The sequence below is a fragment of the Phoenix dactylifera genome, chromosome 17, assembly GCF_051530095.1.
Source record: "Phoenix dactylifera cultivar Ajwa chromosome 17, Ajwa_hap1_PhDact_Kaust_v1.1, whole genome shotgun sequence".
Taxonomy (NCBI): domain Eukaryota; kingdom Viridiplantae; phylum Streptophyta; class Magnoliopsida; order Arecales; family Arecaceae; genus Phoenix; species Phoenix dactylifera.
The window spans coordinates 15,202,411-15,214,671 of record NC_143206.1 but is presented as its reverse complement, the minus strand read 5'-3'; the positions used below and the strand labels follow the sequence as shown (position 1 = coordinate 15,214,671).

Genomic DNA, 12,261 nt, shown 5'->3' with positions numbered 1-12,261 from the left:
GAGAAAACTTTCAGAATTTGTGGAAAATGTAGAAAATTCTTCAAAAAAAAGTTTAGGAAGAACTATCTTAAGAAGTAAATAATGGAAAGAAAGAAGCATGCAACAATGAAGCAACTTTTCGAATACCTTTGTAAATAAAAACTAAGAAATTAATATTTGATCCAAGATTTTTCCTCAAATTTGTCGTCAATAATTAGTAAGTAAATCAGAAAATATCAGACTAGTCAGACTTGGTCTCTGTTCTTTTGTAACCTAAAGTATTTACAGAATCATATGGCCAGTGAAAAGCAAGTGGATCGTTCAAGAACTAATAAGCAAATACTGTCTCGCTGGCCCAGCTCTTCAGATGTTTTGAAGGTGCTCTCCATTGCCTTTGTCTGAAAAGGCCTGTTAACAATTTTTCCCTTACCAGAATCTGGTAATGAAGCAATCCTATCATTGTAGCTCCTCTCTTAGGTCCACAGCAAATAATTTTTTTATAAAAAAAAATCTAAAAGGGGGAGTGTTTCGTCACCACTGCAGTGCAGGAAGACGGTAAATTTGCCTTTATTCTTTGATAAAAGAAAAGGAAAAGAAATACTATGAAAAGGGACAAACTAGTCATTTGGTTCAGTAGATCTGGAATTAGATCACAGCAGTTTACTCTGGCCAATAGATAATGTAGTTTCTCTCCCACAATAATCCATGTGGAAAGTATGAGAAAAGAGGAAATATTGTTTCTTTTTAACTTAATACTTTGCTATTACATGTCTCCAAACAGCTCAGAGGCATTCCTCTCCACAATGTAATACACCTTTTCTCTTCTTTCAGAGAGCTCAAGACTAAATAGCAAAGTTGTTACCACACATAATAAATGGGTGGGACAAATCAAACAAAAAGGGGACAACTAAAATCTTGCGTTACCAAACACAATAAATGGGTGAGACAAATCAAACAAAAAAGGATATCTCGAAACAAGCACCCTTTGAAGATTAGGACCAGAAGAGAGATGGCAGCAGCAGACACAATGTAATTGTTGTGACCACGTAAACGTAGACACAGAGTGATCTAGGCGGTGGGTTTCTCCCACTTGAGGGGCTTCACCACCTCCCAGGTGAAGTCGGAGTCATCCCTGCCAAAATGGCCGTAAGCTGCTGTCTTCAAGAACCTCCCATTGCCACCCCTTTTCAAGTCGAGGTCGATGATGATCATCCCAGGCCTAAAATCGAAGTTCTCCTTCACAATCTTCAAGATCTCCTTATCAGGAATCTTGCCTGTGCCGTAGGTATCCACAAACACTGAGAGAGGCTCTGGCACGCCAATGGCATAAGATACCTGCACAATGCAGCGGCGAGCAAGCCCACTGGCAACAATGCTCTTGGCTGCCTGCCTTGCAATATAGGCGCCACTCCTATCAACCTTGGTGGGATCCTTGCCAGAGAAGGCACCACCACCATGAGCTCCCCAGCCACCATAAGTATCAATAATGATCTTGCGGCCAGTGAGGCCTGCATCGCCATGAGGCCCACCAATGACGAAACGGCCAGATGGGTTGAGGTGGAAAATGGTCTTCTCATCAAGGTATCGCTCAGGGATGACGGGCTTAATGACATGCTCCTTGAGGTCAGCAGCAATCTCATCATTGGTAACAGTCTCATCATGCTGGGTCGAGATGAGGACGGTGTGGACACGGATGGGAATCATGGCGCCATGGTCATTGTGGTACTCAACAGTCACCTGGGTCTTGCCATCAGGCCTCAACCAGGGGCAGGTGCCATTCTTACGAACCTCAGTGAGGCGAGCACCAAGCTTCGTCGCAAGGACGTGGCTGAGGGGCATCAACTCTGGGGTCTCATCAGTTGCGTAACCAAACATGTGACCTTGGTCGCCAGCACCGATCTCCTCGGGGCGCTTAGTGAAATGGCCATGGACACCCTGGGCGATGTCAGGAGATTGCTGCTCAATGTTGACAAGCACCTTGCAGTGATCGGCATCAAGTCCAACATCATCGGATGTGAATCCAATCCCCCGGCAGGTGTCACGGACAATTTTCTCATAGTCGACATTGGCCTTGGTGGTGATCTCCCCAAAGACCATGACCATGTTGGTCTTGGTGCAGGTTTCACAAGCAACCTTGCTGTCAGGGTCCTGAGCTAGGCAAGCATCAAGCACAGCATCAGAGATCTGGTCGCAGAGCTTGTCAGGGTGTCCCTCGTTCACAGATTCAGAGGTGAAAAGGAAGGTGTCTGTGTTGGCCATCTGCAATAGACCAGCAAAGATCATATTAATATCCATGGATGCATAATTAGTCACTCTGAAACACTGACTGCCATCTATCATAATTCTGTTACCATAGATTACATGGACCACAAAATTACATATATAAACAAAAATCATAGAAATACTATATCCGTTTTCCATCCTCATTTTTCAAAGCACTTCAACCACATCTTTATGAGCAGATGATGACACACTTGTAACATATATCTAACACAATCCAAACAAATTCAGATTAAACTACAAAAATAACTTCTGATATGCTTTACATGCAGTTCACTGATTTTAGAATCAAGTTTGAATATTGACAAGTAACAAGAAACTTCATTAGAATTTCTGAAAACTACAGGATGAGAGCTGTTCATGACTGAACACGATAAGTAAACTGTTCAATATCAATCAAGGATGCATGCCCATAAGAAAGAATTAATGCATATACGAGCAGTCTGAGATGATTCTGTGCATGTAGCTCATTCACCAAGATAAGAAGGAACAAAACAAGAGTATAAACTTCAGGATAATCTTTTAAAAAAGATGCTTCTACTAGAAGATTAGTGAGGAAGAAAGCAAATCATTTGAAAGGAGCACAAGAACTTCCAGAAGAATCTATAAAATCAGGAATCAGAATCACATAATATAGCACAAATTAAATTACTTTGATTTGGAAAGGATCCAAAAAAACTCTAAGCACAACATAAAGTGGAGGGCAGATCTAGGTTGAAGAATCTCAAAGCTTGTAGGGGACGAAGTAAGAATTAGGTACAAATTCTAAAGAAGCATCTTACAATGGAAGGTCGGCCCAGGTCTAACAGCTAAAAGGTGACAAAAGGCAATCAGCACTAATATGGAGCAATACACATATAAGTTCATGAACGAAGAGTAGTTAACAATAAAGGACTATAAAGATTCCTAAATAGGAATCACACAAAGGCATGTAAATCTAGCCAGCAGGCAGATCTGACTACAACAAACTCAAGCATGTAGCCTGGTGAAGGGGTTGGTTTATTGTAAGGAGGAAAAGCAAAATGACAGAGCATCAAACAAAGGTAAAACCCAACTTGCTGAAATAAAAGATAAAAACTTTAAAAGCATACAACTTGCAGGTAACGCTGAGATCTAAAAATTTTAACACCAAACATTTTATTGAAAGAACTATATCCAGCAAAATTCATCCCAATGCCCCAAAATCCAAAGAATCAAGTTAGATCCATAGATCCAGCCAATAATAAGCAAAAAAAATAAGACACGAAAGCTGTGCCAACAATCTACCCCGGTTTCAGATTGAACCAACATCAAAATCCTCAAGTTCACCCAAATCTAAACGACATTACCATCTTAAAGAGAACAATCATGGTACAATGAAAAAGACAATCTTTCCGCGAAATCTACACAAATCTAAACAACAATGATCCGAATCGGAACCTATCTGACCTACCTAATCTCACTTCATATGAATCAAGAGAAGCCCTACTAGAAAAATACCTAATTTAACAACAAAATACTCAAGATCCACCCATTTCCAGACAGCCAAAAACTGAAATCACTGAAAGCCACTGCCTGTACCACATCCAGCTATTTCAAAAGAAAACGCACATAAAGCGTCAAGAAACCACATAGTAGCACTTAAACAACTAAATGCACCAGATCTAGCCATCTCAAGTTGCGGGGAACCCAAAAAATAGTCAAAAAAATCACGAAAAAAAAAATCTCCATGGAACCGTACCAGGTCCACTAACAAAGATCCCTCAGAATAGGAAAGAAACATGAAGAAAACCCAAGAAATCAAAGAACAGAACTCATTGACATGATCTAAATACGAAGAGAGAGAACAAGATCTCCTTACCTTAAGAGGAAGATAGAGAACAAGAGAGACCCCAAAGAAACCCTAGCTTCTGCTGCTGAGTTCTGGCTTAGGGTTGGACGCAGGGGTGCAAGTAGAGGAACCTCGTACTTATAGACGAGCGGCGCCCTAACGACGCGCTTTGGACTGCAGTTCCGAAGTGAGATCCAGATCTGACCGCCCGCGGTTCCGTCGGTCGCTCGATCTCGACCGTCGGATCCAGAGGCCGCCCCTTATTTGGTCGTCGTCGGTGGCGCGTCACCACCAGTTGTATCCGTACCAGCCCACCCACCGGGCCGGGCCCCACCGCGATCGAAGCGGGCCGGACGCGGCTCGGCTTTATTGGCTCCGAGAAGCCAGCCAGTTAATTGGGCCCCACCTGGCATGGACCAAATTATACTCTAGCCGTGTGTCAACATTGGCGTGCCTACGAAGTCATATGGCCAATTACATATACATGCACATGATTAATAGGGCCATATAAAAAAAAATTAGGTGGCTGATACAAACCATGTAAGATATAATTTCTCCTAATTTATTGCTTGGCACTATTATTTTGTGACATTTGTCTATGTGGACGCAGTCTACAATCATATTCTTATTCGTCCTCAAAGTGAGATAAAATTATTTTTTTTTTCCAAGTCTAGCCTTTTTTGTTTTAATTAAAATTTAAGTCCATAAGTTGCTTGAATTTGTCAATTTCTTAGGATTGAACCTATCAAAAGGTTTGAAACCTGTCAATTTCTTGAGCAGATTATTTGTCAAACCAAGTGGTTGGATCCAAACCATCGATAACCACCTCATTGCAACTATATTGCATAATTTTCTAGACGACCAGTCTATATTTTATATTTTATAAAAGAAAATTCACCATTGATAGTGAACGAAAGCAGATAGTTGCTACTACTTCATGGTAAGGAACCAAGCTAGCTAGTTGACGGGTATGTGTTTTAATTATCAAGTTACTACTCTCTTCCTTCATTTTCTTTACCAACATGTATGCTTTTAGATATCTTATATTTTAGTTATTGAGATTGATCTTGCTGTTTATCTTTAAAAAAAGATAATTATCCAGGGATTTTTCTACTTACCAGACATGAGTCTAGCATAAATTCTTGAACATGGTAATTTATATGCTAAAATAAAGGCTTGTTGATAGCTATGTCACTGGATCAGGTATAGGCCGGATTGGCCATTGTTCGTGCCTATTGTGTATTTACCTCGAGTCAAATAAAGTTACAATTTTTTTCATATAAATCTTTTTTCTTTTACCAATGAGGATCTATGGAAAGTTATATATATTCGATTGATTCAGGATGAATTTTACCCTTATCTATATCCATTTCAAATCCACTATAGGTCAGATAAAATCCATCTTATTATAATCAGATCGGATCAAGTTAGATGCCAAGCAGAGTAAGTTGCCTCCTCTATTTGTTCAATTTTTTTGTTAAGCCGATGTACCTTACTTTTTTTCTTTTCTTTTTTTTGACAAAAAGCAGAGCTCCACCTACTAAGGAACTGAAACACAAAATAGTTAACCTTATGAAAAAAAAGGTTGATAGAAAGGAGAAAGTACAGGAAACATTCAGAACAGATCGAGTGTCGTTTCTTCTCCTAATTTACATGCTTGTCGAGTATATATTAATTAGTATATAAGACCATAACTAGAAAATCTTGATGTCTTTGTATAAAATTCCTTCCCATAGACTTCGGGATTTAACTAGGATGATTATATGAGCTCTACCTACATGGAACCCATTAGGAAAAGTAAAAGCCTGGATAGCATTAAGGCTTAATAAAATGCAAAGCATAGCAATTGCTTCTGAATTGACCCATGATGAGCTGGTAGAAGTTAGGTGCGGTAGGAGAATATGACGTGGATTAAAAATCTCGTATGAATAAAAATTACAACAACCTATTACTATTTATTTTCAAGATTTTTTATATTTAATATTATTTATAAGTTTGCATTTTTGTAGACGAGGAAGCTAATATATTGAAAGTGGGCCACTTGAGCATGCCTCAACACGCCAATTCAACTTGCTCACCATCTACTCCAGCAAGAAAATAAGAGCGTTGATTAGCCTCTGTTAGGTAAGACGCCAACTTGAAATTGTTTCATGTGTTTCTCAATTTTTGCGAAAGTCATGAGCCACTAAAAAAGTTGATGCAACGATGATGTATTGGTGATGTCGATTGCAAACAAGCAACTATGGAGTAGGTCGGTGGAAAAACCACCGAGACGTTTCTAGGATAACACAGAAGTCTAACTAAATTTACATGTAACCAAGAAAGTCGGCTTAGCCACCCTTAGACTTAGTAGTTCTACACTAATATCTTCATGAAGCCAGGGAATGGTGTGTCACGCCCCTGCCTCTGCGAGGCACGTGAGGTACCTAGTGCCCACGTGGGGGCCACATGAGGGGGGAACATGGGGCTCCCCTGCCAGATATTGTCCGGTTCTGGAGCTTCACGCAAGCGTCCTTCACCCCTCCCCGGTTTTGTTTTCCACCCAAAATGCGTCTGCAGGATTTGGAGACACCCGCCTCATATGCGCAGGCTCTGGAACGAGTCTTTCCGATGTGGGATTATTGGGTCTCATACCTCCCTCAATCTTCGTTGGAAATAGCTTCATTAGTTTTGGGTGGTCGCTAAGGCTCGGAGAGTGTGCCTCGAGAGGGATTCTTCTATGGTGATCGACTGGATTCAGGAAGTGGATAAGTACGGTGACAGTCATCCCCTCATCCGAATGTTTCGTAGACTGGTTTAGAAGTTGAGAGATGTTCACATATCACATGCGTTCAGAGAGGCGAACAGTGCAGCAGACTGAGTCACTTTCTTTGTCACCCGGCACTTCGGAAAGTTTCTATAGACATCGGCGGTGGACATACCCTAACCCTTGTACTTTTACTTTCTCTTGATTTGACAGGTTGTACTTACGTTAGAGCTATATGAATTGTCGTTTTCATAAAAAAAAAAGGCTCAGAGCAACATGCCGCTGCAAAAGCGTTGCGGGGTAAAGAATCGATAGGAGCATGATCATCGGTAGAGACAAGGGTAACAGAAGCGAGGTTGTTGAGATAAGAATTGGTTGTACCTTCTTGGTCGAAAAGTTGATCTCCCCAAAAAGGCCAAAACTTTGAACACTGATCACCATCAGCTGCCAGTGGAATGATAGAACCGAAACAATGACCCTCAGCTTTAGCCCTTGTCAAGGAGAACAACTAAGGCATGAGAAGAAGGTGCTAATTAGGTGTCTCAACTGAGAGGGATGCAGGGATAAGTCCGCAAGCATGAATCCTCTGCAATGCATGGTTTGCATTATAGAGTGAGAATATCTATTAAACAAGGAGGTCTTATGTGTCATGCATGACACATCGCTGATCGTAGCCATCCATCTCTTGATCGAGGGCATCGAGCACTACATAGAATTCTGGCTCTAAGTTCACACCTCCCTTCCTTGCAACTTGGGAATAATTAGTGCTTCGCACCAGGAGGATAGGGACTGGCATTGGGAGGGAAGAATTAGGGTGTTCAACACAATAATGCAGTTTGGGTTCGGCCAAAGGGTCCCTAGGGTGGCTTCCCTACCTATTTGAGGCTACTCTTGGCAGATTTGGTACGGCCTGACCCTAACATTTGCATTTAGCCTAAGTCCCATCGGATCCAGAGCTTGTTTGGGTGCGCATGATCATTTGAGCCAACCAATCTAGTCCACAATCATTTCAAACTATTAAGGGTTCGGACCAGAGAACTTCAATATGGGTTAGCATATGTGTCCTCCGTGAGTTTGCTCAATCGTGAGTGAAGCTTCTTTGGAGCTTTCAATGCATTTAAGGGTTTCATTCTCTATGTCTTCTTGATTATCACCATTAATAGTGGGAGCTTGATGCTCCACTAGCTCTATTGCTCACAAGCTAATTCCTCGTGTCTTTTTGCCACCCATGTCTTATTCCACCTTAGCCTAGTGCCACTTTTAGATCCTGTTTCGATGTTTCTATAGGATTGGATTGAAAATTTCATAGAAATCCAACCTGTTGGCCCGTATAACTTGGCCTTCTAAGAGCTATGTCCAAATCCCAGTCTTTGGGCTGCAAGAAGGCAAAAAAATCCATAAAGGTCCTTTTATCTTCCCACATGATTTAGGCTCGAAGGTGTTGGGTTGATAGAGCCATGCTTAAATAGGCAATTCTGCAAAATTTTCCACCCAATCATATAGGAATATTTAAATAGACTTTTAGAAGAATCTTCTTTCTTAGATTTGAGAGGAGAGACTGAAATCCACTACGACCTATATTTATTGGGCTAGGCCAAGTTGACTGGCACACAAGCTATCTGACTTTCCCAATTCCGCATCTTGAGCTGCGATGAGGTGGCTGCCGATGCTCTATACGTAGTGGCTAAGACGATTTTATGATCACTGGATGGTTAAATATGTTTAAATCAAGCAAAGTTCTCCTACATCTATTCCTCTTATAGACAATTCTTGTATGCTTATAAATCTAGTTTCTTTCCTCCTTAAAGCTCAAAGAAATAAAATTTTCATGCGTATACATTTTGCCAAAATGAGAAATGGTGAAACTGAAAATATAAAAATAGTTATACAATTGCCAAATTGCTTATAATGGATCCCCGTGGAAATTAAAGGAGCCACTGCTTCATGGCTTGGATTGTGTAATATATCATTCTCGCAATCTGTGGTCTCATTCTTTTCATCTCACCATTTCCAAATTTCAAGATAACATGTTATGTGTGTGCTCATGCATGTTTCGCATATATGCATGTATTTGTGTGCATAGACATGTATGATATAATTCTTGTATATTTTTTGCTACAGATGGTGACTTGAATAAAAGGGTGGTATATAATGATACTTTTCTTTGAGGGATATATATATATATATTTCAAACACTCAATGTCATTAACTTGTTGTCTTCATCTCAAGCAGTTCGAGAGACTAGCAACCAGCTTACAAGACGAGTAATATGAGGGTGCATAAATAAATTGTACTGTAGTTGTAATATCAGAGCCCTTCTCTGAAAAGAGATTCCGAGTCTTACCTGCCAACTTCTATCCACGGTACTCCTACCAACTCATGCATATTCCCTTCACCCAACTTTGAAGCAAAAGCTTAAATACGATATTTGAAATCCAAACCCTAGAAGCTAACAGGTAAAGGTGGGTATGGCACATCCAAAACTTCAATCAGCTTCTTTGCTATCGCACTTGCATAAACTGAAGAACCTTCATGGATCTGCATGGGAAACCAATCCATGCTTCACTAGCCAAAACAAGAAAGCAAGATGCTATGAAGCAAAACAGAAAAGATTATGGAACAGACCTTGGTGTTGAAGATGAAGATGTGAGAATCTCCAATATTTCCACCTGACAAGTGGAGGAGCTCAAGCTGCAGTTCATCCAGGACCTGCGACACAACAACCAAGCAATCCATCTTCTTACGCTGAGTTAGCTTGATATAAACCTCATCCTCGATGATGCGGACATCCACAAATGTCTCCCTAGATTTCCTTTGGATCCATGAGCTCCTCAGAGATCCCCTGAACGCACGATCTCCATCATCTATGAAAGGTTTTATAGAGGAGCTCTCCACATCTCCATCTACTCCATCTCCCACGATCAGTTTCTTGCCCCACTCTCTTCTGTGTCTTTTCTCTGCAACCAGTATCTTGAGCTCTTTGACCGTTCTTAGCAGCTCATTTATGTAGTCGGTCGCATCGGCGATGATGCTGGCTCTATCTTGCTTCAAATTTAACATTTTTTTTTTTGCAAAAATTTTTGAAAACCTCATCAAAAACAACAAAATTTTCTGAAGAAGCTAGCAAATACGTGGAGAAGAATTGATCAAATGGAAGGGAGAAAAAGATCAACAAGCATCGTAGTAGAAGTTATAACTCATTATTTTGCATGCGCTAATTATATTTGGAGAACAGATTGGATGAAGAAGGCGAAAGCGAAAGCTTGACATGAAATACTGCTAGCAATTTTTGAGAGAGGCAAAATAGAAAAAATAGAGCCGATTGTTGAATAGGGTTGAAGTCTGATATACCTTGGTCGAATCTGGTATCAGCGACTTGAGATCATCGTATTTTTTGGTAATCCTTTCCCTCCTTTGCTTCTCATTTTTCAAGCTCCCAGCCTCTTCCACCTGTCTGGAAACTCCTTTCTTCCTTTTCTTATCTGACTGCTGTCTCCCAAGCTGGCCAGCATAGCCATCCTCCAACTCACCAACCCCATTTGACCCAGGAAAAAACCCAGTGTCATGGGGCAGCGAGTTGAGGACATCTTTCACAAGCGATGGCTGGCTGGGGAAATCCAAGTGCACCATCGGATCGTGCAAAATGGTCGATCCTGTCGACGTGCTGTCTGGTGGCAACTCGCCGAAGAACATATCGGCTGTATAGTGGAAGTTCCCAGGATTCAGCATCCCGATCACCCAAGGATTCGAGGGGGTGGTGGGATCAAAGTAGGGTTGGTTGTTGTTAGCTTGCATGAGATTGGTGGTGGCGATATCTGCTCTGGGGTCGAGACCTGGCTGGAAGTGGAGATCGAGTCCCATGGCAGAGTGGGGGTGGTGAACGTTGGGATCTTCATGAAGGAACCTGAAGAGCCTCAGTTTCTCCTCCAGGTTGTTCCTGTTGCCGCTGCTGCTGCTGCTGCTACCCCCCATGAGTGCGAGGTCGGAGTGACTTATGGTGTTACTCTGAGAAAGGCCACCAAAAGCTCCTGCTCCTCCTTGGATGCTCATGGCTTCATGAGGACCGAAGTACTCAGACTGGTGATGCATCGTCTAGGAAATGATGTCCCTTAATTTGCTGGCCTTTCTCTACATCAAAAAGGAATCGAAAAACTAGATCATCAGAATGGATAACTTGTCTAATTAGCTATATAAAGCTTGCAAACCTTTCCTTGGAAGCGCTTTTAGAAGGGAAATCAGCAGAAGGCCAACTACTTCTAACGAAAAGGATATGAACAAGAAAGAGTTGGGTTATGTATCGATCGCTGGGGTATGCTTTGGAACCATTACAAGAATCACCCAAGAGCTAAAGCCAAGAAGAGACCCATTTGGGTGATGGCAATGTTTATCATTTGTGAAGTCGATGAGGGGAGGAGGAGGAGGAGAGGGAGCTTATAAAAGTGGCAAAAGTTGATATGGAGTGGAAGAAAGTTGTTGGCTTCTGGTGGGATGGAAGAAAGAGAAGAGATCTCCCTCCCTCCTCTCAGCTGTGCCTTGTGGGCCGAGAGAGAGAGAGAGAAGTTTGTTACTGAGATTCCCTTTCCCTTCTTATGGGGCCCACCTCCTTCTCTTTCTTTCCTTGTGGGCCCCACGTCGCGGCAGTGCAATCTTCCGTATTTCCGGTACACCGCGTGATATTATATGGTAGCGGTACGAGCCTCAGCATTATTATGGAAAGGTTGGCCCTTCGATATTTAGCCATATATATTTCCATCAAAAAAAAAGTTGGCCTATATAGCTTTAGTAGAAGGAAACGGGGAGGGATCTACGTTATGGTGATGGTTCCAGTTTGGACATTGACTCGTATTTAGAACAAAGAAAGAAGTACAAATGGCTGTCGGAGTCTAGGATTAAGGGGATGAGTTGGGGCAATATTGGCCCCATGATTGTGGCCTCTTGGTGATGAAGGGGTTGTGGCACATGTATCATGTATCATGGGCTTTATATGGCTATGAGTTTGTATACACCATAGTGGTTCTTGAGGGTTGGGTGGAGAGGGATATAAGGTGGGGAATTGACAACAAAGGGAGGTAAAGTGTGATGGAAATTTACCAAGTTATAGCAGACAGGAAATTGGGTATAGAAGGTGATGGAGGACAGTGAAAGGAATGATCAATATAAGTGACACCAGAGACCTGGTGTTTGTAATCTTGATAAATCTCTCTGCTATAATAAACCATTACTCAACTTGTTTAGAGATAAAGTCTTCTATGCATGGCAACTTAGCCAGCATTAATATATATATATATACATAAATATAATGTCCAAATACATTGAAGAATTTAATATGTCGAGTTAACATAAATAAGAATGATCCTACTGCTTCAAACCCTAAAAAATAGAAAGCTTTCATCAAGTGTTCTTGATGTGATGACGGATTGGTTTTGTTGAAATAGTAGATGTTGGA

At 41.4% G+C, this 12,261-nt stretch overlaps 2 protein-coding genes across 3 annotated transcripts; both read right to left on the bottom strand.

The window, feature by feature from the left end:
* Positions 1–694: 694 nt before the first annotated feature.
* Positions 695–4,308, bottom strand: LOC103709644 (S-adenosylmethionine synthase 4). The gene is made up of 2 exons (XM_008795094.5): positions 4,100–4,308; positions 695–2,238 (listed from the first exon to the last, which is right to left on the bottom strand). Exon 2 carries the CDS (start codon positions 2,236–2,238, stop codon positions 1,048–1,050), a length of 1,191 nt encoding a protein of 396 aa, XP_008793316.1. The 5' UTR covers positions 4,100–4,308; the 3' UTR covers positions 695–1,047.
* A 4,665-nt stretch (positions 4,309–8,973) lies between these two features.
* Positions 8,974–11,273, bottom strand: LOC103709711 (transcription factor EAT1-like). 2 transcript variants are annotated; one of them, XM_089928000.1, is made up of 4 exons: positions 11,021–11,273; positions 10,167–10,943; positions 9,441–9,860; positions 8,974–9,353 (listed from the first exon to the last, which is right to left on the bottom strand). In XM_089928000.1, exons 2-4 carry the CDS (start codon positions 10,902–10,904, stop codon positions 9,258–9,260), a joined length of 1,254 nt encoding a protein of 417 aa, XP_089784126.1. In that variant the 5' UTR covers positions 10,905–10,943; positions 11,021–11,273; the 3' UTR covers positions 8,974–9,257. The 2 variants fall into 2 exon arrangements, with proteins under 2 accessions (XP_089784126.1, XP_008793418.3); XM_008795196.4 differs by having other exon boundaries at positions 10,167–11,273.
* Between the last annotated feature and the right edge of the window lie 988 nt (positions 11,274–12,261).